Raw genomic sequence first — 25,459 nt, forward strand, 5'->3', positions numbered from 1 at the left:
TTGTGACAATTTATAGACTTTAATGACTATTGTATCTACCTTAAGGCGCGAAGTCTTAATTTTATTAGAGTAACGTTTGTCTTTTTTATTTTTTATTGCTTCGATGGATGGACGAGCTAAGGTCTACCTGGTGTTAAGTTGTTGCCAGAGTCCATCGACAGCACAATATGAATGCCGCCGCCCACCTTGAGATACGAGTTTTAAGATCTCCGTTTTTACAACGGCTGTCCCCTTCAAACCGAAACAGCTTCACGGCAGAAACAGGCAGGGCGATTGTACCTACTCTTGCGAACTCACAAGACGTTCTACCACCAGTAAAGTTTTAATTGTTTTAAAATTAATCGCTTTTATATGTCTTAATTGTTTAGTAATTATTTATAACAGTCACAACAATTTTTGCGGTCAAAAAATATAAATAATAAAAGTGTAGATTCTCAGTTTTCAAAAAACTTACAAATTCTTTAAAAGTGGTATGTGACTCGTGAACTCGTTTATGTATCTATGCAATAAAAAACTATTAAATAGTGTATGTAGGAATCATAAAACGTAAATAAAATGCCAAAAGTTTACGAACCCTGGTCAACGTTGTCCGAAACGAAGGCTTTGTACCGTATCATTATTGTTGTGGGCCAACGCAGCCGCCGCGTCGTTCTCACGTATTACAATTAAAACATGTCTGGAATTGAACTAATTTGAATAATAATAAATCTAATTTTTTTTTTATAAAAATAGTTTTCGTTCAAAAATGGGTGTAATAATACGTGCTCTGTTTTTGATGTGCATTTTGGAGTGGTCCGTTTTAGCGCAATTCGGCAGTGAGTATTTTAATTGAAATATTAAAATTTTACGTTTGTTGTATGGATGTGGTAAAAGCGGATATGGAGGAGAATAACCTCACCCTGAGTAGGAGTACTTTAAGTAGGAAATCGGACCCTAGCAGTAGACCGGGAAGACACTAGGAAGAAGAAGAAAAAGATTAAAATTTTAGGTTTAATATAGATAAAATTCATATTGTGCGTTACAATATTTTAACAGTGTAATGGGTAATCATTAAGTCGAAAAGGGTTTTTTGTTGCACGTAAATTATCTAAAAGCTGATAAAACGGTGATGTTCGTTCAGAGTTAGGGGGTAAGACACATGTGCCATATGTATATGTGATTATTCCAAGCTATCCGCTATTAAAAATATATGTATTACGAATAATTAAATCAAAACAAAAAAAAATATGGTTGTTACTTTATTTGTGGATGTGGTTCCTAAGCATGTGTTTATTTTGGATATTTTAACCTGTTTTAGGATCTCAATCCCGTAATATCCAAGTAGAACCAACCGGCTGTGGGTGCATTATTGTGAATAATTTACGTCCAGTATTATGAGTCAATTATTTAAGTGCATGCGATGTCAATAATTGCACATGTCACAATGGATAGCCTCGATTTGGTGGAATCATGATAAAATCTAGTAGCAAGGTCATTTACGGTCGGTTGTATCATATGTAGTGTACCTACATAATCCGACTTCAGAGTACATTTAAATTTAGTTAAACAGATTAGTTTCTGGCCTGTTCTTTATTGAACTTAGATTTATTACGACAACAATATCTATAAGTTTAATAAAATTATGTGTTGTAATACATTTAGTTTTGTTTATAAAATAGTATTGATTCCGTAATAGAAAGTAATTAATTTTATGGTATGTGAATTTGTTACTGGTGGTAGGACCTCTTGTGAGTCCGCGCGGGTAGGTACTACCACCCTGCCTATTTCTGCCGTGAAGTAGTAATGCGTTTCGGTTTGAAGGATGGGGCCGTTGTAACTATACTGAGATCTTAGAACTTATATCTCAAGGTGGGTGGCGCATTTACGTTGTAGATGTCTATGGGCTCCAGTAACCTTTTAACACCAGGTGAGCTGTGAGCACGTCCACCCATCAGAGCAATAAAAAAAAAAAAATTAATTCATTCCAAAACCAATCGGGAACCAAATAAGACGGGTCTTTAAATTGCGATGGAAATACTTCCAATCATCTAAAGCAGTATAATAATAAACTTCAAAGAGTTTGACTATGTTTCTTGAAAAATTATTTTCAGGTATATCAGTGAGTGTTGGCATGGGAGGAATTAGAAGCGGCAATGAAAATCTAAGCGTGAGAGTAAGACTAAAATCTTGTACTAATATTGTTATAACGATACATTATTTACTTAAAGACAAAAACATCAAACAGGCCGACTCATGTTTTTATAAATTTACCGGTCAAACCAAATAAATGCAACACCATTACATAAGAACTTATTTGGGGCCACATAGAGGACGAGATGACCATAAATGAACTAATAATACAAATCGATTGGTACCCACATACTTTTACTTAATACGTCGCGATTTGATGTTTCTTAAAACTTTTGAAATTCTCGATTCTGTGAAATTAATTAACACAATAGACCAGTTTAATTTAATTAACATCCTTTATAAATACGTTTTCGATGGCTATTTCATTGTAGTTCGGTAGTATCTTATGACAGCTATGAATAATCGTCAATTCAAGTTTTGGGGTCGAGGGACCCCAGTATAATACTGAGTGCAGGAAAGTTTACGCAGAATTGATTGGCTTTTATTTTAATTTACTACTTTTGATTTTATTATTAGAATACAATTAAACTGTCGTGTATTTCTTGTAAAATAAATTAATTAATAAAATCTATCCGTTGAAATAAGACTTTCTTCCTTTTTTTAGAATTTGTTATGATTGACTATTTGCGATAATTTTAGGCACCTTGTCCACCGAATACATCTTGTGTGCCAATCAGCTCGTGTCCGATGCTTGAGGACCTACTCGATTTCTCGTGCTTTTCATCGGATAAGTAAGTAAACATTCAAGTTGTCAGTTGTCTCTGTCTAAAAAATAGCATTTCAATTTTTCTAATGAAATACGTACTCCACAAATGTTGACGATTTCACGCTGAAGGAATAACATCGTGTAATTAAAATCAAATCGGCAAAATTATAATTTGCGTAATTACTGGTGGTAGGACCTCTTGTGAGTCCGCGCGGGTAGGGACACCACCCTGCCTATTTCTGCCGTGAAGCAGTAATGCGTTTCGGTTTGAAGGGCGGGAAAGCCGATGTGACTATACTTGAGACCTTAGAACTTATATCTCAAGGTGGGTGGCACATTTACGTTGTAGATGTCTATGGTCTCCAGTAACCACTTAACACCAGGTGGGCTGCGAGCTAGTCCACCCAACTAAGTAATAAAAAAAACAGTTTTTGGAAATACATCGTTAAATATACTCGATAAATAATAATCCTTAGAAGGCTTGTTTTTGTCTGTTATTGCTCATTTTAATGGGACGTGGTAATAGCTATTAGGCAGGTATACTGAACATTTATCTTCCACCTTTCTTTTGACATTGAAAGCAGACAGTGCATTTGTTAAAAGCTTTACAAATAATGTCAACAACCCCGCCCAAAATTGCGGGACCTATCAAAAGACAGCGAATTCGAGAATGAACATATGGTTTCCCGTTTTGAGAAGACCACCAAATAATACTTTTGAACTAAACTCTACTCTTTATTGAAGTTCTTCTAATATGTTTTATACACAGATACTTCCATCGTTTAAATCAACTAACATGTGGTAATGACAATAACGAAGACTACGTTTGCTGTCCGTCGTGTGACTGTGGCCGAGTCTACCAGGAAGGCACGCAGTCGTGTGGCGAGAGTATGGTACGAGGAGTTGATTATGACGGAATCGGCACACATCCTTGGGTGGCCAGAATTGGCTTCACGAGTAAGTGAAACTAGCTTAGTGTCTTTAATGTGGGAAGTTGTTATCACTATTGAGAGAGGATCCCGTGAATAATATGGGCAAGACTCACCAAAGACCCAACAGAATGGAAAAAAAACTAGAAGCCTTTATAGGATGTACCTACTGTAAATAATACGGAAACGGAAACCGAGGAAATATAGATATTTGAAGATGGAGCTATCTAATTTGATTACGACATTTCAAAATCATTTTTAGGTCATCAATAAACTTGTATTTTGAAACTTATATTTACAATTAGATCTTCCATCTCGTGGCTCAGATATTCAGGTTATGATGGGTTTCAGTAATTATTTAATAATAGAAGGACCTTAGTTCGTCTGGATATAGATGTAGATACGATGACTGAAAATTTTAAAAGTAATCATATATTTTGGTGTTTATTGCAGAAGAAGAAACGGGCAATGTTAGATTCGCTTGCAGTGGATCTATAATATCGAAACGAGTTGTATTAACTGCGGCGCACTGTGCTTTGGCCAAACCAGAAAGATACAAATTGTAAGTTATAACGTCACGCAACATCTTTAATTTTATATTTACAGTTTTATTGACATTGGAAAACTGTGAAACTGGCCACGCTTTGCTCTGACTGTAGATAATTTGATCAAACTATTTGCACGACATCTACATACTATTATATCCATCTAATATTCACACTTGACACTATAATCCTCTTATCGCGAGCATCTCAAATTACACTACTGATCCATCTCATCGCAGCTGGGCACAGTGGTCGCTCTGTATACGTCTTGATGGATCTACCCGATATATTCTCAGCGCTGCTCGACGACTCTAGTTCTAATAACAGGAGCATGTATAACACAGGACGTCGTACTCGTCAAACTCGTTCAAGAGATTTCGATATGACACTTAGCTCATACCATCAGCTTGTTGAGTTTCTGGCCGAATCTCTCTACAAATCGCGATTCGATCTAGTAGTAGATGTACTTGCGTAGCAGCTTCCTTATAGGTGTTAAATCTCCTTCGTAGACACTTGGGTTCGCGTTGGGTTGACGATTGGAAATCCCAATCTTCCGCCTCCCCGCTTACGCGTCCTAGTGAAGCTGGAAGGGTTTCCGGGCAATCGCTTCATGCCAGCCAGTAACTAACAAAAAAACATTCAGAAAGTTTGGTCTATCGAGTATAAGCAACCGCTAGGAGAAAGACATCTCTCCTATGTCATTATGCCAAACCTATGTCATGATGCCTATGTCATTATGCCAAAAATATATTCATTTTAACTAATCCGACGTGTGGACACTTTTATTATGGTATTTCTTTCTTTTATTATAGTCCAAGTGGACAGGAGAGAAATGTTTTGTTTTCAATCCTTGAATAATATGTTTTATAGGTCTACGGTGGTAGTGGGCGAATGGGATATTGGACGCAGTCCTGACTGTAACGATTTCTTCTGCGCCCCTCCCACGCAAGCAATAAAAGTTGAAAGCGTTGTTGTGCACCCTGGTTACGAGGAAAAGATTTTCCGGCACGACATTGCACTCATCTTGTTGAAAGATGAAATCAAGTATTCCGGTAAATATTACACTGTAATTATAGTTTGAGGTAAGCATGGCCGATACAAGAAAACGGGTAATCTAAGACGTGTTCGTCACGAACGACTTCTAAGGATGAAGGGAAAACGTGTTGAAATTCAAGATGGGTCGTCATTTACGACACAGTCGATTCATATCTATATACTATAGGAACTATTAGACTCCAGTTTTTTTGGTAAGGAGGCAAACACCAACCGAGTCATACGTAGAGCAAGTTAACGTGTGATCTCTCTCGCCACCCCCTGCTTCTACGATCACCACGCCTCTCGGTCCGTAGATCCGTATCGGAAGCCCGTTATCCGTATCCCCAGGGTATCTTGCTAAGTTAGCTGGTTTACTATAAACCGGTTGCTTTTTATCAAGACCCATTTAGAATCTTGCTAAAAAAATTATTATAATAAAAAAATATTGTATAAAGTAAAAAATACTGTCGCATTCCCGGGTCTCCTATTTGTTTATAATAAGCCACGGTAATCACATCGCATATCAAATGAATAAATAACGCATCTACCTAATCACGGTAAAATTAAAATCATTAATTCATTCAAACCAATGTACATCAATGAACGGGGCAGAACGTCATGGCCTCGCCCTTGAGGTTTCGACTGACTGACATTTGAATGTTGGTGACAAATTTTAATTTTTTTTCAGTGACAGCAGCACCAGTTTGCCTGAATGAAGAACCGGAAGTTGTAATAAACGAACGCGCATCACTGGTCGGTTGGGGGAAACTGTCCGGTCAGACTAATGTGGTATTGTCTGTTTGATATTTAAATTATTCCATCAAATAATAATGTGTACGGTGTAAATTCACGATTTAATGACTTGAAATCCCGTGTATTTTACTGCGAACACACACCATGGAAATTTTTATTTCATAAAAAGAAGATAGAATTAAATGAACATACATTCTTCATCATTGTTACTGATTTGAATTAAAAATTATTTGTTTTAATGTTTGTCTGTTCTGTCTATTTGTTTATTACTGGTGGTAGGACCTCTTGTGAGTCCGCGCGGGTAAGTACCACCACCCTGCCTATTTCTGCTGTGAAGCAGTAATCCGTTTTGGTTTGAAGGGTGGGGTAGCCGTTGTAACTATATTTGAGACCTTAGACCTTAAAAGATATCTCAAGGTGGGAGGCGCATTTACGTCGTAGATGTCTATGGGCTCCAGTAACCACTTAAAACCAGGTAGGCTGTGAGCTCGTCCACCCATCTAAGCATCAACAAAAATCACATCTTTTTTTTTTTTTGTAATTTATTGTTGTTCATCTTACAGGTTAGTCGCCAGCAGCTACTAGAAGTGCCTCTTGTTCCTCTAGAAAAATGTGAAAAAGTATTTGGCGAATCCGTGCCAGTACACGAGGGGCAGCTGTGTGCGGGCGGTGAAGAAGGAAAGGATGCCTGTTCGGGATTCGGAGGAGCACCACTACTCATCAAACGAGACGGAAAATTCCTTCAGGTTAATTTGATAATTTCGCTGAATTCGAAGTGCTTCACTTTTATTTTAATAATAGTTATCTATATGAAATGTCTGTAGCATAAATGATTCTCTACAGCGATACGGCACGATAATCCACTTGTAATATACCCGCAGTTAACTTCATTCCTGAAAGTATCTTAAGGAAGCATCAGAATGCTACATCGAAAAAGCGCTGCAAGGCGATAGCCTTCTTAAGGTGATACGACACGAAAACCCTTTTGTCGTGGCCGCCGGAAATTACATACCCGATCCTGTGGATCGAATGGTAAGCTGTCGACGTCGCCCCCAACACGTCAATACGGATCCTCCCTCTCCCGCTCCCGGGAGCACCGGTCACCGTCCTCGCTGAACCCGTCGCTTGCGACGAAGGGCTCGACGAATAAAGTAGCCCTTAAACACAGCCCACTGAGTTTCTTGCCGGATCTTCGCAGTAGGTCGCGATTCCGTTCCGGTCGTAGATTATGCGAAGCACTGCTCTTGCTAGGACTAGTTTAAGCAAACTCTCTCAGGTTGAATCCGTGAGTTAACCAATCAACCAGAAAGTAACTGGAATAGCTCTTAAGCTACCAGCGAATAGGTAAGGAAAAAAAATCAGCCCAGATCCACCAGATCTATTTTCGGTGCTGTTAGATTCTACTAGTTCTGATGCTAGCAGTAGCCAAAGCACAAGTCACCGTATTAGTCAGACTGGTCGAAGAGTTTAAACGGGACTCTATTCCTGGTGGTAGGACGTCTTGTGAGTCCGCACAGGTGGGTACCACCACCCTGCCTATTTCTGCCGTGAAGCAGTAATGCGTTTCGGTTTGAAGGGCGGAGCAGCTGTTGTAACCATACTGAGACCTTAGAACTTATATGTCAAGGTGGGTGGCGGTATTTACGTTGTAGATGTCTATGGGCTCCAGTAACCGCTTAACACCAGGTGGGCTGTGAGCTCGTCCACCAACTTAAGCAATGAAAAAAAAACACCCTTTAACCGGCCGGTTTAGCGCCGATCTTACCAGCGGGACGCGATTCAATTTGGTTGGCAGATTCGGTTAAAATATTTGTAAAGTTTTTCGTATGCGGTTAAATTTTGGATGAAGGCATTTAAAATTAAATACATGTATAACATTTTCAGACGGGAATCGTGTCATTTGGCTCCGAAAACTGCGGCAGCGACGGCGTACCCAGCGTGTATACAAACATCGCTCACTATTATCGATGGATCGTAGAAAACTCGCCCTCTTAAAGGAAAATATACGAAATTTATAAAAAAAAATCGTTTTATTTATAACAGATAATATCGTATTGGCACTCATAATCAGTTTCAATAGGACCAAAGTAACTCTTCAGTTGATAAGATGTTTTGATAAATAAAGATTAAATTTTAATCAGCGATAAATTTTGAGGTTGCAGATTTTGTTTCGATATAATTTGAATTGGGTATTAACGTAGAGTAATAAGATCATGATGGATTTGAATATGTACTATATTCGGTACAGAGATCGGGAACGAAATTGATTTTAGTAAATAAGGAATTTTAATGTATCGTCGCTGTCAAACCAAAATCTGCTATGTGCAAAAACTCTATTTTGAATTAACGTGTAAAATTTTATATGAAGATGAATTTTTAAGAACTATATCAAATAAATCTATAGATAAATAGTAAAGCTTTAGACACATAACAGTTTTTTTTATACGGTAGATAGGGCTGTGAACTATACGAAACAGTCAAAAAGTAAAAATCTCAAAAAGGACACATAGCCGATTTTGGTTTGACAACGACGGTAGGTATACATGATTAAGTGTCTGTAAGAGTTAGAATTAGAATATATATAATTAAAAAGTCCGAATATTGTTTTAACTTAAAAACTTCAGATTTAAAAAAATAAACTGCACTTTTTACTTTAATATCAAGTGAAGTATATAAAATATTTTATTATAAAATGTAAATACAACCACAACACAGCCAAGGTAACAGCAGTGTTTAGTTTTTAAGGTCGCTTAACTTTACGCTGTACTATTTATAATAATTATTTGTTCCTAAAATATTCTTTACAGGGCTTGACGTTTCTCAGTCTATCACAAATAGTGCCCATTAAATCATTAAAAGCCTTGTTTTGTGTTTCCTGATCGAAGACCTGAAATAGAAAAGAAAATCTAAAATTTAGCGATAAAAGTGATGCTGATTGAGTAATACCGTAATCTGTGTTGACACGAGAATATCAGATAGTATTATAAAAATTATATTTCAGATTTAGGCCTGGATGTCTCATATGTGTTTCCCGCGCCTATACAAGAAAATCAGTGCTCGTTTTTATTATCTCATTTATAATAACGTACTGTGTGGTGATAGCGTATGAGGTCACAGTCTCCAATTGTATCGAATTAATTTTCTCATTTCTTCAACCGGAATACTGATGGTAACAAAGTCAATCATAATTAGTAGTTATGTTAATTATGTTCAGTTAAAAACTCTTTATTTATCTACAACTTTAATTAAATTTTTTTAAAACACTAAATCAGTATCTTACCCCGTCCAAAACGATAGTGGGTACGAACTTTGGGTTAACGAGTTTCGTTAAGCGTTCGGAATCCAGTTGCAGCAATGTTCCGGGACCCAAGTATACGCATTCCCGAACTGGGTCATGTGGTACATTCGATTTTACTATGCACTGAAATAAAAACATTTTCGAATTTATTTATTTATTCAACTTTATGCACAAAAGTACAATGACTTCATGAATAACGGACTTAATGCCTCTACCGGTCAACCAAGGGTGGTGTATAGTCCTGTGGTAGGTGCATTCCTGTTTGAAGTATAAACATATCATATTGTTACGCCGGTAAGAGTAACGCCATCTATCGCCGAATAGTCGAACGAATATAGAAGGATCTAGTAGCACCTAGAACGCTCGAGAAGTACAACGCCATCTATTGTCAGACAGCGAAAACAATACTAGAAATGTGTGGAATATTCTCTATAATTCTAGGGATGTGGATATCGGCTATAAAAGCATTGCAGAGATGGCACACAGTCGGTCAGTAGTCGGAACTAATCGAAGCGAAACAGAGAACGGATCATCTGAAGCGAAGCGGAAGAAGTGAATTGAGAATTTTAAAGTGTTTGTGAAGTGTTTAAAGTGTTCTAAGTGTTGAATACAGTGTTAACTTGTAATTCGGTAGAATTTTATTTATCCCGAACTCTAGCGCGTAACAATATTAGGTACATACTAGCATATAACAATATTTATTACGATTTAAGGTTTATTTACAACGGGCACATCGAAATTTAAGAATAAATTATGAAAATTGCCGACGCTGTTAATGTATGTTTGATCGTAGAATTTGCACACATTTTCTCAATACGAGCTCATTTGCTCACATGCCTTGTTCTTGATGTAATGCTCTATTCACTTTTTTGTTGAAACTAGCGAGACTGGTAACCTCAGAGCTAGTGAACGAGCGGGACCTATTAAAGCCTATAATAACTAGATCGATTTGAGTGCTTTAGCAAAATTAATTAGAAGAATAACAACAAAGAAAATGTGTGCAAATCCTACCACTAGTACTGGTACTGGTGGTAGAACCTCTTGTGAGTCCACGCGGGTATGTACCACCACCCTGCCTATTTCTGCTGTGTAGCAGTAATGCGTTTCGGTTTGAAGGGTGGGACAGCCGATGTAACTATACTGAGACCTTAGAACTTATATTTCAAGGTGGGTGGCGCATTTACGTGATAGATGTCTATGGGCTGCACTAACCACTTAACACCAGGTGGGCTGTGAGCTCATCCACCCATTTAAGCAATAAAAAATACTTTAGGAAAAAAATATCAAAAACACAATAAATATTGAGAATGACCTGTATGTCTCCACGAGTACTAGCCATTGTTTCCATTTCACAGGCCAGGTATTCCACTTTATGAACGTCTGAATATGACTTCATTTCGTTCAATGTGCAATCTTGAATTAGGTTCCCGAAGCATTCTGGCGGTCCATGTTGACATTCGAATCCGTCCCCACCATTGTTTATACTCTGAAATATTTCGATTCAAAAGAATTGAGCATGTTGCGTTTCTTCTAGGGATAAAAATAAGTTCGTTTCACTCTATAAAAATATTACGCCAATCAATTTGTATATTCGTTAAATATAGCCGATATAACCAGGATAAAAATTTATAAATTTTGCGGATTTTTATTACATGATGTCGTTCCTTCACCGTGAAATGTATGTGCTAAGTACATATATCATTGGTAATATTGGTAGTCGCCTGCCGGGATTTGAACAAAGGCATTGTCACATAGCTTAATACGAATATGCAATTTTTTACTGCCGTGATTATATGTTTGTTGGTATGTTCCCCCTTTTCTCCTTGTCTTCAGCGATACGCAACGCGTCATACACTGATCTGGTGTGAATCTGGTCGGAGCAACTTATCGATCTTTGGCAGCGGGTTCTCTTAACAGGATCTCGTACTTAATAAATATAATTTTAAATACTTTATGAATATTGATACTAACCGATGCCTTCCCAAAAGGTATGAGCTGCAAGTCGATATAGTCCCCAAGTTTATGTATAGTCGGATGTAATTGCTCCAATATAAAGTGTTTGCTGTCAGAGCAAGCGCTTTCATAAAACACCGAAAGTTGGACCTAAAATATATGAAAATAAGATTCCATTTCATTTAACTCTAACACGAAAATACAAATACATAGCTTACTGCAGATGATGTATCAATAATTTTAAATTTTCCTTTTATGCCTACTCCGAAATTATTAGATTAAAGCTTTAGTTTTGCTGTGTGATTTTGATTATTTAAAAACATATGAGTTCACTATCTACCTGATGCTATATAGATACCGGAATCCATGTGGGTTTTGAATTCCAGCATAGTCATAATATCTCTGGGTACAAATACACACGTATTGGTCGTCTTAAAGTCGCATATACTATCTGAATGTGTAGGTGCGAAATCAAGTTGGAATTAGCGCTTATGTATTTAAGCTACAGGACAACTTTCACTGCCCCACATAACATCAGATGTTGACCTCTGTGAGAATGTAGTCTCCTAATGCGACATTGAAGTTTTCAAATATGTGTACCATTAGTTTTGCACACATATTATTTTGATTTTTACTAATCCCATTATGTTTACGATTTGCTTATAGAATAAATCTGAAAGACTTTAATGAATAGCATACCAAACAAATAAATCTGTTAATGCCCAAAGGCATACCAACTAATTATATGGATATCTTTATAAGTATGTAATCATAGAAAATCAATACGTAAGAGAGAATATATATATCATGACCACGTAATAAAAAATCAATGACTAAAAGAATAGTTAAGAAATATCTTTAGCTGTATAATCTTTATTTTTAAGTAATATATTTAAACAGAAATATAGATCGGTAGATATTGCCGTATTTGAAAATACAAATTAGTCAGCACAGTGACACTTAATTGTACACATCATCATCATTCATCATTCTCCTACCCTTCCCCAGTCGCCTGGGGTCGGCGCAACATGTTTTCTCCTTCCATACTCCTCTATCATATACCATTTCTTCGCTCCCTCCCCTCTTACACATATCCTTTTTTACGCAATTAATCCAATTCTTCTTAGGTCTACCTACCGCTTCCTCTAAATTAAATTAAATTCACTAAATTGTATACATATATTTTTAATGAGCATTAAACTTATTTTTCACGCTAAACGAACAACATAACCTTGTCACTCTTGCGCGTCATCTAGTGTAGCAATTACCATACATTTACTAGTACTAAACTAATAATAATAAGCCTTTTATTTCCTACTAAATACTCTACAGTATACAGTTATTAACAAGTATGATCACTTATAGCGGTAGGCAGCGGCTTGGCTTTGCCCCTGGCATTGCTGAAGTCCATGAGCGACGGTAACCACTCACCATCAGGTGGGCCGTATGCTCGTCTGCCTACAAGGGCAATAAAAAAAAAACTTAACTAATTTAATACACTTTGGTAGTTTTATGTAGAAACCCCGTATTGGGTAAAGGCCTCTTCCAAAGATGCCCAATTTTCTCTATCCTGTGCGATCTTTTTTCAGTTTGGACCGGCTGTACTGATAATCTCATCTTCCCAACGAGTCAATGGTCTACCTCTACTAAACTATTAAGCAATCTTTAAGAAAATCAACATGCATAATTATGTTAACACCGATCGTTGTATAATAGGCATCAGAAATAGAAATAAATTTCATTTAATTGGTTTGCGTTACTAATTTTATGTATCAAGACGAATCCTGCATTTATGTATCCTGCTGAAGTATTGATATTGTAATAGCTGGTATTTAAGAAAACTTTATAGTCGCCATTGTTTGGTACGCTATATTGGTATTCATAAAAACTAGGTTATGGACTATGGTATAAGAAATATATTTTTTAATGATATAACATATGTATATTGATTTTAACTAATTTTTACACAGCATTATGGTCGTAAAAGATGTTAATTCTATATTGGTTAATTAGACTAAGCATCGGTGAGCATCGGTATCGGTGAGCAAATTGACTACTATGTAATTCTCAATGATTTAATAATCATATTGTTCTGAATAAAAAAACGAATGAATTGTGTGACCTTAGTCACGCGTTTTACCCAAGAAATTAGATGAGTATATTGTTATTGGAATCATTATAGTAAAATCTAGACTCATGCGTCTGGAAAAATCGCAAACAAAAATGAATAACTAACCTTTCTAATCTATAAGTGTATTAAAGCGATAAAGATCATCAAAATTATCGAATTTAAATATCTTACTGATTGTCTTATTGCCATATTCAGCGCTAAGCAATTCCAATCCTTTATGTTCAGTTGAACAATTTCACAAAATACGAAAATTATTCTTACTCATTTATTCTTACGTGTATTTTAAATTGTCTCTACTGTATCCGTTTCTACTTTCTAAGACTTACACCTACAGACTTTTCGATGCGGAAAAGTAAAGAATAGTTTATAGTAAGCATTTAAATACCTAATTTCTTACAGTACATTTTTAGTCTGTTTTATATTTAATTAATGAGAATTACAAAAAAACATATTTCATTACAAGTGATATCTTGCCGTAATTCTAATTCGTTGAATTGAAAAAGAAACATCCTTGCCACTTATGGATCTTATGGATCACTGGATTATGCGATCTCTTGACGCAACCGCGAGAGTATTGCGAGCTTTGAAACGGGTGTGATTAAATATTTAAGATTTAAGCATTGAATTTTAATAAACTATTATTATTTCACGATCCTATAATATCTATTAACTATCCGATCAATGGAGACAAAAACTGGGGTTTCCCTGTTTAATAAACACAAAGTAACGTACTTAATGTCCCGTTAACGTACCGTAGATACATTTTTTTTAATTCTTAAATACTAGGACTACAAATAGCAATTAAAAAATTTAGAAAATTAATTTAAAAATAAAATTATTCGTTATTCAAAATTATTAACTTACCTTTCTTTTCACGTCAACTCCTATACAGAAAACGGCCAAAATAACGTAAATATTTACAAAAAACTTCATATTTTCTCAATGTCACCACGTTCGTGATTCGTTTGATATTTAATCTAATCAATTTTTATTTGTACATGTGCTCGCGTGTTTAGTACAGCGCTGTCTGCGTGCGATGTATTCACGAACTAAAATGTAATGAACGCTTCAAGTATATATCGGAAAGAGTAAATAAAGTCATTGAACCATTACTAAACGATAAAGATGTAGGCAAGTATAATTCAATATTAAATGTGTTAGTAGTTCTTGCATTCAACATCTTCGATTCTACATTCCCATTTTTTTTTGGGATTGTTTAAAGTAAAGATAGTTTAAAATCTCAGCAAAGTTATTTTTTTAGGGGTTTTGTAAGCATAAAATTTGATTTACAGTTTAATTCCGTTGTTATTTTGGAACACGCTCTTAATTTGACCTTTATCTATCTACTTAACGAAATATTTCAACGTAATTCTTAAAAATTTTTTTTTATTGCTTAGGTAGATGGACGAGCTCACAGCCCACCTGATGTTAAGTGGTTACTGGAACCCATAGACATCCACGACGTAAATGCGCCACCCACCTTGAGATTGCGCCACCCACCTTGAGATATAAGTTCTAAGGTCTCAAGTATAGTTACAACGGCTGCTCCACCCTTCAAACCGAAACGCATTACTGCTTCACGGCAGAAATAGGCAGGGCGGTGGTACCTACCCGCGCGGACTCACAAGAGGTCCTACCACCAATTATAATTTTGCGGGTTTCATTTTTATTACACGATGTTATTCCTTCACCGTGGAAGTCAATCGTGAACATTTGTTGAGTACGTATTTCATTAGAAAAATTGGTACCCGCCTGAGATTCGAACACCGGTGCATCGCTCAACACGAATGCACCGGACGTCTTATCCCTTAGGCCACGATGACTGGTAGTACGGTCAATAAATATTTACTGTTTATTATAGAGCATCTTACGAGTCTACATTGGCATCAATCGCCCTACACACGCTAAAAAGCGCGTTCCGTTGATATGGTCGTTGTAAGCTGCAACGTTTGACCTAATATTTTATTGCAGCATTTACTGGTGGCAGAACTTCTTGTGAGTCCGCACGGGTAGGTACCACCGCCCTGCCTATTTCTGCCGTGAAGCAGTAATGCGTTTCGGTTTGAAGGGCTGGGCAGCCGTTGTAACTATACTGAGAACTTATATCTCAAGATGGGTGGCGTATGTACGTTGTAGATGTCCATGGGCTCCAGTAACCACATAATATCAGGTGGGCTGTGAGCTCGTCCACCCATCTAAGCAATAAAAAAGAGCATTAAAGGTCTGGTGTCTATAAGATCGTAATCACTTAACTAAATCAGTTGTATCTTTCAGTAGTAGCTAGTAAAAATATTGGTAGTAATATTGTTTATTTTTATATACCTAGTCAGGTCATAAGTATTGTCACACAGTAAAAACTTTTCTTTTAGAATGCTGGCCACAAAAAAGTTTATTGAATTCGAATTTCGAATTGTTCATGAAAATAAAAATGTATACTTTTAGAATTTTACTCATTTTTAAATATGGAGTGGACGCTTAAAGAAGACCGTGTTGCAGTTATTGCGTTGCATCGTTGCGGTTACGCGCCAATTCAAATTTTTAACATACTGAAAAATGTGAATATAACCAAAAGATTCGTTTATTGTACCATCAAACGATACAATGAAGACTCTAGTGTAGATGACAGGTCAAGAAGTGGTCGCCCTCGGTCTGTTAGGACTCCAGCAGTGATAAAAGCTGTGAAGGCGCGAATTCAAAGAAATCCCAAACGTAAGCAGAAACTGTTGGCCCTTCAGATGGGGTTAAGCAGAACCACGGTGAAAAGGGTGTTAAATGAAGACTTAGGGCTTCGGGCATATCGAAGAAAAACAGGACATCGTTTGAATGCTCGTCTAATGGACCTGAGACTGAAGAGATGCCGCGCTTTGTTGAAGCGGTACGCGGGAAAAAAATATCGGGAAATTATTTTTTCGGATGAAAAAATTTTTACCGTAGAAGAGAGCTACAACAAACAAAATGATAAGGTGTACGCACACAGTAGTGAAGAAGCGAGCAACCATGTTCCGCGTGTCCAACGAGGTCATTTTCCATCCTCGCTCATGGTATGGTTGGGAGTTTCTTATTGGGGCTTAACAGAGGTACATTTTTGTGAGAAAGGTGTAAAAATGAATGCAGTTGTGTATCAAAATACAGTCCTGACGAACCTTGTGGAACCTGTTTCTCATACCATGTTCAATAACAGGCACTGGGTATTCCAACAAGATTCGGCGCCAGCTCATAGAGCGAAGAGCACACAAGACTGGCTGGCGGCGCGTGAAATCGACTTCATCCGGCACGAAGACTGGCCCTCCTCCGGTCCAGATTTGAATCCGTTAGATTACAAGATATGGCAACACTTGGAGGAAAAGGCGTGCTCAAAGCCTCATCCCAATTTGGAGTCACTCAAGACATCCTTGATTAAGGCAGCCGCCGATATTGACATGGACCTCGTTCGTGCTGCGATAGACGACTGGCCGCGCAGATTGAAGGCCTGTATTCAAAATCACGGAGGTCATTTTGAATAAACTTTAGTGTCATAAGAATCTATGTTTTGTTAAGTTCATTGGTATATGAATGGTTACATAATGAATAAACTTGTTTCAATTATTTTACATTAAACATGTGACAGAATTTATGACCTGACTAGGTATATATCGTTTCGTCATAGCAGTATCTGACTACGTAAGTAGCGTTTCTTTTTACATTCAGTGACTCACGTTGGTAAAAATGTGCTATAAATAACACTGTTAAATCTAATGCTAGTACAAAACCAAACCAATTTTTTAAACTCACTCACTCTCTTTTAAAAACCGTCCTCAAGAATTTCTTCCTTCTAGTACGTTATAAAGAAATTCTTGATTTTACGTGTTTAGTTCACGTTTGATTTGAAACTTACATATTATATTTAGGCTTCAAAAAACTATTTTTTTTAAAATGAAGATGCACATAGAAATTTCAATTACTTTAAAATATACAAAAAAAACAGTTTTGATGTTGTCTCATGTTTTACTGAAATAATACTGCAATTACCTGCAACTATGCAAAGCCATTGTTATTTTGTTCATTTGATTTAAAAAAAAAACATGTTAATTTAACACAATGAATTGTGTGTACATTGTATAGATCATTACAATGGACAGAAACAATATCCAGTATGGATGTATTAAGTATAATAAGTAACAAATTAAAGACACTATTAAAAGAATATACACTATTTCCATTTAGTTTTAATGAACATTTTGCACGAACTGTGTTTTGGTTCCGGTTGGCCGCGTTTGTCATTTTCAGAGAGATTATTACATCTAACCAATTTGATAGGTACGTGTCATTGTCAAAATGACGCGGCATAGACGAAAATAAATCCTATGACGTCACCCACTAGTCACACAACAGACACACCACACAACATGACGTTAAAAAAAATGAATCGAAAATTGATGTAGTTAATCTATATCATTTTGAAAGGTTTCAATTTATCGACAATCAAAATAAATTAGACCTTTCCTGTTGCTATACGTGGGCAGATAGATGTATAGATCATACACTTAATATTTAAGAGGTTATCAGAGTTCATAGCGACAGCGGTGAGCTATTTCATTTCGCATGGTGTCGTAACGGCTCTAATCACCAGAAATAGCAACGGATCGCGGTGAAAGCAAGAAGAATATCACAGGGAAAATTCACTACGTGTACCGTCGATGCCAGACCAACGATTTTACTTTGAAAGATTGATTTACATAATAAACCTTTAATGGTATTAGAAAGAAAAACATTTTTATTGTATATTACAGCATTATAACATTTTCAATACCTTAATTTTAATAGCAAAAAATAACTATTTTAAAATACATATTAAAATGAGTGTTCGTTTTTTCGTTCCAATTTTTTATTCTTTTCCTTGTGTTGATCAAAAACAGAACAAATTGGTTTTCTCAAGCCGTACTGTGTGTTTTCAGATTTGTATTTCTTGAAATGCGCCGAATGTTCCTCCATTATATTTGTTCTTAGTTTGCTTAATGTATTTTCGTAGAAACTACGTACTTCTTCTTCATTACTATGTACAATAGGATCAAGATAGCTCTTTTTTGAATAGTTGTCCCTCATTTCCGTTCGAAATGTCCTAAAGTAAAAAAAACAGAGCTATTATTCATTCATTTTTTTAGTGGTGGTAGGACCTCTTGTGAGTCTGCACGTGTGGGTACCACCACCCCGCCCATTTCTGCCGTGAAGTAGTAACGCGTTTCGGTTTGAAGGGTGGGCCAGCCGTTGTAGCTATACTGAGACCTTAGAACTTATATCTCACGGCGGGTGGTGCATTTACGTTGTAGATGTCTTTGGACTCCAGTAACTACTTAACACCAGGCGGGCTGTGAGCTCGTCCACCCATCTAAGCAATAAAAAAAAACATGTCTGTATGAATATACTTGTAGAGTTTATTAAACATATGTTTGTAAAATATTGTATACTCATATTTATATGTTAGAATTGGGTGTTTTCTGCAACTCGTTGTCGAGATGTAGCTACTTCGATTCACAGTCAAAAGATTTTTAGACGCCCGACTGTGTTTTCAATCAAATTTTAATCTAAGATCTGATAAAAGATCTATAATACATTATCTCCTAAATCCAGTATGGGATCTGATAGAAAACTGTCAGAAATTCGAAATATTAGATGAAAATTGTGTGGAAGTTACACACAGCTAAAAAGGCACATTCACAAAATATTCAGAGATATTAATTTTTTCATTCTCCTAACAGACGTGTTCGGTCTACTTTTTAATTTCTTATTTATACGTTCTATCAAATTGGTACAGATTGCTATTAGCGATAAAAATCAGACCACCTTTTGTACTCAGAATTCCATAATTTGTTTGTTTGACATGTTTCCCGTTATTTCCAATTTATCGTAATTAAATAAATTGTTTATCTATTCGAGAATTAAGGTATGATAGTGATAGGATTAGTGTTATCTTTAAAACGATTGGTCCAACTATTATAGTAGTTTAACGTCGGGCATTGAATGTGTCTGAAGCATTGTTTTAGATTTCTTCGTTCCTCTAAATTATCATTTCACCTTTTTGGAACGAAGTTCCTTATAGGACGATGCGGAGGGGTACTCTAACCGGGAAAAAACGTCCGTAGCGTAAGATTTTTTTTAATGGTAAGATTGGTTTTTGGCCGTTTCTAATAGAGCTCTCAGCAATAGGCCTCCGCTGAAGCCCCTGCAATCATTGAGGTCCATTAGTGATGGTAACCACTCACCATTCGATGAAGCAAGGACTCGTCTATGTATAATGCAATAAAATACTCTTACCTTCAATATATATGTAACAAATATACATAACTAGTCAGGTCATAAGTATTGTCACACCGTAAAAACTTTTCTTTTAGAATGCTGGCCACAAAAAAGTTTATTGAATTCGAATTTCGAATTGTTCATGAAAATAAAAATGTATACTTTTAGAATTTTACTCATTTTTAAATATGGAGTGGACGCTTAAAGAAGACCGTGTTGCAGTTATTGCGTTGCATCGTTGCGGTTACGCGCCAATTCCAATTTTTAACATACTGAAAATTTTGAATATAACCAAAAGATTCGTTCATCGTACCATCAAACGATACAATGAAGACTCTAGTGTAGATGACAAGTCAAGAAGTGGTCGCCCTCGGTCTGTTAGGACTCCAGCAGTGATAAAAGCTGTGAAGGCGCGAATTCAAAGAAATCCCAAACGTAAGCAGAAACTGTTGGCCCTTCAAATGGGGTTAAGCAGAACCACGGTGAAAGGGGTGTTAAATGAAGACTTAGGGCTTCGGGCATATCGAAGAAAAACAGGACACCGTTTGAATGCTCGTCTAATGGACCTGAGACTGAAGAGATGCCGCGCTTTGTTGAAGCGGTACGCGGGAAAAAAATGTAGGGAAATTCTTTTTTCGGATGAAAAAATTTTTACCGTAGAAGAGAGCTACAACAAACAAAATGATAAGGTGTACGCACACAGTAGTGAAGAAGCGAGCAACCTTATTCCGCGTGTCCAACCAGGTCATTTTCCATCCTCGCTCATGGTATGGTTGGCAGTTTCTTATTGGGGCTTAACAGAGGTACATTTTTGTGAGAAAGGTGTAAAAACGAATGCAGTTGTGTATCAAAATACAGTCCTGACGAACCTTGTGGAACCTATTTCTCATACCATGTTCAATAACAGGCACTGGGTATTCCAACAAGATTCGGCGCCAGCTCATAGAGCGAAGAGTGCACAAGACTGGCTGGCGGCGCGTGAAATCGACTTCATCCGGCACGAAGACTGGCCCTCCTCCAGTCCAGATTTGAATCCGTTAGATTAAAAGATATGGCAACACTTGGAGGAAAAGGCGTGTTCAAAGCCTCATCCCAATTTGGAGTCACTCAAGACATCCTTGATTAAGGCAGCCGCCGATATTGACATGGACCTCGTTCGTGCTGCGATAGACGACTGGCCGCGCAGATTGAAGGCCTGTATTCAAAATCACGGAGGTCATTTTGAATAAACTTTAGTGTCATAAGAATCTATGTTTTGTTAAGTTCATTTTGGTATATGAATGGTTACATAATGAATAAACTTGTTTAAATTATTTTACATTAAACATGTGACAGAATTTATGACCTGACTAGGTATATAGATAAATATGTTGTATTATACTAGCGTACTGCGATTTACTGGTGGTAGGGTCTACTGTAGACTTACTACTATTGTTGCACAACATAATTGAAACTAAACTCGTGTCACTTGAGACACGTTATGATTTATGAGAGAACACGAGTTATGAGACTTATTTTTGTTATTTGTCGAAAGCTTCATCAAACAGAAGAGGAGTCTCTTGAAAATTGCTTGTTTTTTAATCCTACCTATTCAATGTTAGCGTAAGTGGCTATTCCAGCTTTGCGCAGACGGGTAGGTGAGCTCACGCGCTTAACCTGAGAGGATTTACTAACTCCAGCCCTAGCAAGAGCAGTGCTTCACAGAATATACCATTGGATCGGAATCGCGACCAACTAAGAAGATCCGGCGAGAAGCTCAGTGTGCTAGATTGACACGATATAATTACCCTGGGACCCATTTCAGCTTGTTGTGTGTTCGTATCTCTCTAAATCCTTCTTTAAATTTCTCTCTGTCATACGTAGTCTTAGGTCTGTTTGGTGGCTTCCACTGTTCTGTTTTATGAGCGGGTGTTCTTGTCTAAAACAAAAGTGATTTATGTGTACATACTGTACATAAAATTTGGTATTGACGAACTATAGCTTACATGACTTTATAGTAAATCCAGATATTAATATTTAAAAGAAACATACTTGCTGTGAACTTTTACATAAATCTTTATGCACTCAATGATTTTCTGGAAGAGATCGGTTTTAGAGATAACTTCGCCCATTGTGCAATTGCATAGATGGGTGGACGAGCTCACAGTCCACCTGGTGTTAAGTGGTTACTGGAGCCCATAGACGTCTATAACGTAAATGAGCCACCCAACTTGAGATACAAGTTCTAAGGTCTCAAGTATAGTTACAACGGCTGCCTCACCCTTCAAGCTGAAACGCATTACTGCTTCACGGCAAAAATAGGCAGGGTGGTGGTACCAACCCGCGCGGACTCATAAGACCGGTAAATAAAGTAATAAAAGTGACATGTCTTAGCTCTCGAATAGGGGAGTGGAGATTGCTTCTAAAGTCGGATAGTAAGTTTTTTTTGTACATCTTATAACTATTATCTTACCCATGGAATATCAGCGCAGGTATAGTAAGTAATAATATCACTTGACGATGACTTTTTGTTAAGTTGCTCTACTGTGAATGGGCGATGGTGTAACCTGCTGCTAGTCAAGTAAGGATCCAAATACTTCTCAAATCCCTCGTGCGTTGTATCCAATGGCTCGTAATTTTCGTGCCAGCTAGGCTCAGCTGGAGGCTTGTAAAGGATAATACCAGTATTTTTATTAATGTATGTCAACTAATAATGCGTACACGTGTTAATGTTTGGATTCACAAGTTCGAATAATATACTTCGATACTTTTATTTGCTTGCCCGAAAATTTGTATACATTACAATATAATTGACTGATAATATTCACTTTATTTGCTAATGGTACAATATTTATTCATGATACTCGTACTTATTTTTTTATTACGTAATTCGCTTCCCTGTTTTTTTGGTAAATTCAGATTTATGAAAATATCATATATTGCATTGGGTAACATTAAAGATTTAAAATTATTCCGGTTTAAAGAGCATATTATTTTGACTTCATACATACTTGCACTGTCGTTAGATTTTGGCGTCTTTAAGCTAAATGGTTGGAACTCACCTGTTCGACACTTAGAAGAGGACCAAGGAATTGTTCTTTGTTGGTTATTAATCTGGTTTTGATCTCGGGTGCAATATAAGATCGTTGCATCTCCGACTTTGCGTGAGCTGAGCATTGTGGGGGCCTGTCCGCTAACTGTTAGTAAGACATTATTAAAACTATTCTTACGGTTTAATCTCGCGTCTGTCATTATTTTATTTCAGACGTTTCGAAACCTTTACAGCTTTCGTGATAACGGACGTGGTCAGTAGGTAGTCAATATAAAATGACTTTTAATTTTGTTTAAGACTCGTTAAAAGCGAACTGAAAATGCCTACTGTAGATAATGATATTTTTTACGGAATGCAAATTCTAACTAGACATTTCAGTTAGAAGTTTCACTTTTTTTTATAATTCGATCCAAAGAAATTGAGCAGATTTGCCGGGCACAAGAATTCTCGATCATTGTTTTTTTTATGATTGAAGTATTACTGGTGGCCCGAAGGCCTTTCCAGTTTCACCAGGACAGGTGGGCGAGCAAAGGCTCAGCCAGGAAGGGTGGGAGCCCGAGCGCCGTGAAGGAGAGCTAACAACTCAAGAGCAGCTGCTTCGCGAATGACTCTAGGTTAGGTTGCACGTCGACGTCTTTGTCGAGTTCGACGAGTACGGTTACCGGGGTACCTAAGCCTGCTTCTAGTGTTAGAGCTGAATACCTCTAATGCAAAGGTTATTGGATCTGATGGATCCGTAAGGACGTGTCTAGAGCGTCGACGGTATCGATCATTGTAAAGTTCTGTTCGGTGAGAGTATCTCGAGTCATGAGTCGCATTTGTATTGAAAATAAATATGTACCTATATGAGCCTTTAATAACGTTACAACAGAGCAGCGGTGACGACCCGAGCAGGCTTTTGTTAATATTAGAGTAGAAGGAATTTATTAAACTTAAATAACCATTTACACACCCGTCTATTTGTTGGGTAAATATAGCTATTGTCCGTACACGCATTGTGTTTGTTATATCGACGTGTTTCTGCTAATTTGAATTCAAAATCCTTAATCGTTTGGGATTTCCACAAATCTTTTTCAACGTTATAATTTTTAAAATATTCCTTTATTTCTGCGATCGGCTCTTTCTGTAAGGTGATTAAAATATCTTTGTATTATTTTATACTAAAATTAAAAATTGCTTTTATAGGCAGATCTAGTGTTATTCGTTTTCGTTTTGTTAAGTAAAATGCTCCAAAAATATAACCTTTAATTTAAACAGACGAATAGACACTCCAATTGCTGATTACTGAAGCCCTTTTGAGGTCATACGCCATGTTTGTATTGTAACAGGTATCCAAAATTAAAATAAAAGGCTAATATGAGTCTAATTCGTATCGTTTACTTGGGTGAGCCATGAGGTCTTTATGGCTCATCTAGTGTTAAGTGGCAGAGCCTATAGATATCAAAACATGAATGCCGTCGCTTACTTTGAGACGTAACATCGAAGTTCCAATTGCGTTGTTGAACAACTGTCCCAACAAACAAACCGAAATGTTTGGTATACCCAAATACCAAATCAATCCATCCTCCTAATACTAATATTATACTAACTACAATTATTGTTCTTTAATTAAGTTTAATTAATTATGAAAAAAAAGAAGAGTATAATCTATAAATATTTATAGATTAATAGTGTCTCCGTATACGTTGTTATTTTTTGCTGTTTTAATTAACACTTACCGTTTCTTTTAGAATCTCTGGTTGAGTTCTCCATTTGTGTGCTATAGTTTCACTGGATTTACCAACATCAGGGAATCTTTTTACTGAATATTCGACGAATACCGGATCCCAATTCGTACGAGGTAATTTATTAGGATATTCTGCGTGCATTGTTTTTTGATGGTTGTTTTCTCGTATTTATCGTTACGTGTTTTTTACAAGCAACAATTTTATGTAAATAATATTTAAGATAATTTCTGAAGTAAATTCATCAACGACGGTCTCGTCATTGGCGTTGTTTAAATATTCGTTTAGAAATTCTTTGTTTAGTTTGGTCGATATGCTGTTTCTTGGTAACTAGTTGTTGTGGAAGAAAGAACCCGTTTTTTTTTTTAAATTGAGCTTTAGTTAAATTTAATTTAAAATTTAAATTTACCTGTTCTATGGCTGTTATGGCTTATTAATTTTAATGTTCAAGATCGAACGAACAATTGATTTTGCAATGATTTTGAAATGACGATTTAAAAAAGTTTATTGGTCCTACGTTTTAAACTAGATCAATTAATATGTTAACTTAAAATTAATATTTTTTGTTATATCAATTCCATTCTCTCAGTAACCGGGAAAGAGGCAAGTATCAAACGCAATAGGTTTTAAGTTTCTACAATCCGTTTTATGGAAGAAGAGTTCCCAGTTGCTGACAACCGTTTGCCTTTCAGTGCCGGTATTGATAATATCATGGGTGCAAATTGAACTTACTAAGCGTTTATTTATTTTTGTATTAAATGTGTGTTTGAATATAAATGAAAAGAGCCCTTTCTGGAAACTATAAATATATGATCAATATTGTCTAAAAGATAAAATCAGGAATGAGGGTATTCCAGGGAGAACTAGGGTCATCGACATAGCTCAAAGTCGGCAGACTGAAGTGGTAGTGGGCTGGACATAACAATATATGCGGTAGAATCGACGATCGCT

The 25,459-nt window shown here is 36.6% G+C and overlaps 3 protein-coding genes across 5 annotated transcripts; 1 reads left to right on the forward strand and 2 right to left on the reverse strand.

Annotated features, from left to right (window-relative positions):
* The first annotated feature begins 624 nt into the window (after positions 1–624).
* On the forward strand, positions 625–8,457 carry LOC114246392 (CLIP domain-containing serine protease B4). 2 transcript variants are annotated; one of them, XM_089734846.1, is made up of 9 exons: positions 625–815; positions 2,091–2,152; positions 2,770–2,861; positions 3,606–3,793; positions 4,219–4,327; positions 5,181–5,362; positions 6,034–6,134; positions 6,662–6,844; positions 7,983–8,457. In XM_089734846.1, the coding sequence occupies exons 1-9, from the start codon at positions 746–748 to the stop codon at positions 8,091–8,093; spliced, it is 1,098 nt and encodes a 365-aa protein (XP_089590972.1). In that variant the 5' UTR covers positions 625–745; the 3' UTR covers positions 8,094–8,457. The 2 variants fall into 2 exon arrangements, with proteins under 2 accessions (XP_089590972.1, XP_089590973.1); XM_089734847.1 differs by having other exon boundaries at positions 6,034–6,131.
* LOC114246393 (GILT-like protein 1) lies at positions 8,110–17,630 on the reverse strand. Of its 2 annotated transcripts, none has more exons than XM_028178886.2 (6): positions 17,489–17,630; positions 14,345–14,529; positions 11,368–11,499; positions 10,709–10,882; positions 9,379–9,519; positions 8,110–8,985 (listed from the first exon to the last, which is right to left on the reverse strand). In XM_028178886.2, exons 2-6 carry the CDS (start codon positions 14,411–14,413, stop codon positions 8,878–8,880), a joined length of 624 nt encoding a protein of 207 aa, XP_028034687.2. In that variant the 5' UTR covers positions 14,414–14,529; positions 17,489–17,630; the 3' UTR covers positions 8,110–8,877. The 2 variants fall into 2 exon arrangements, with proteins under 2 accessions (XP_028034687.2, XP_089590974.1); XM_089734848.1 differs by lacking the exon at positions 17,489–17,630 and adding an exon at positions 17,256–17,279.
* Positions 17,535–24,865, reverse strand: LOC149500958 (uncharacterized). Its single transcript, XM_089734850.1, has 6 exons — positions 24,503–24,865; positions 23,737–23,907; positions 22,804–22,929; positions 22,206–22,397; positions 21,541–21,671; positions 17,535–18,578 (listed from the first exon to the last, which is right to left on the reverse strand). The coding sequence occupies exons 1-6, from the start codon at positions 24,650–24,652 to the stop codon at positions 18,311–18,313; spliced, it is 1,038 nt and encodes a 345-aa protein (XP_089590976.1). The 5' UTR covers positions 24,653–24,865; the 3' UTR covers positions 17,535–18,310.
* Positions 24,866–25,459: the final 594 nt, after the last annotated feature.

Source organism: Bombyx mandarina, chromosome 18, assembly GCF_030267445.1.
Source record: "Bombyx mandarina strain Sakado chromosome 18, ASM3026744v2".
Classification (NCBI taxonomy): Eukaryota; Metazoa; Arthropoda; class Insecta; order Lepidoptera; family Bombycidae; genus Bombyx; species Bombyx mandarina.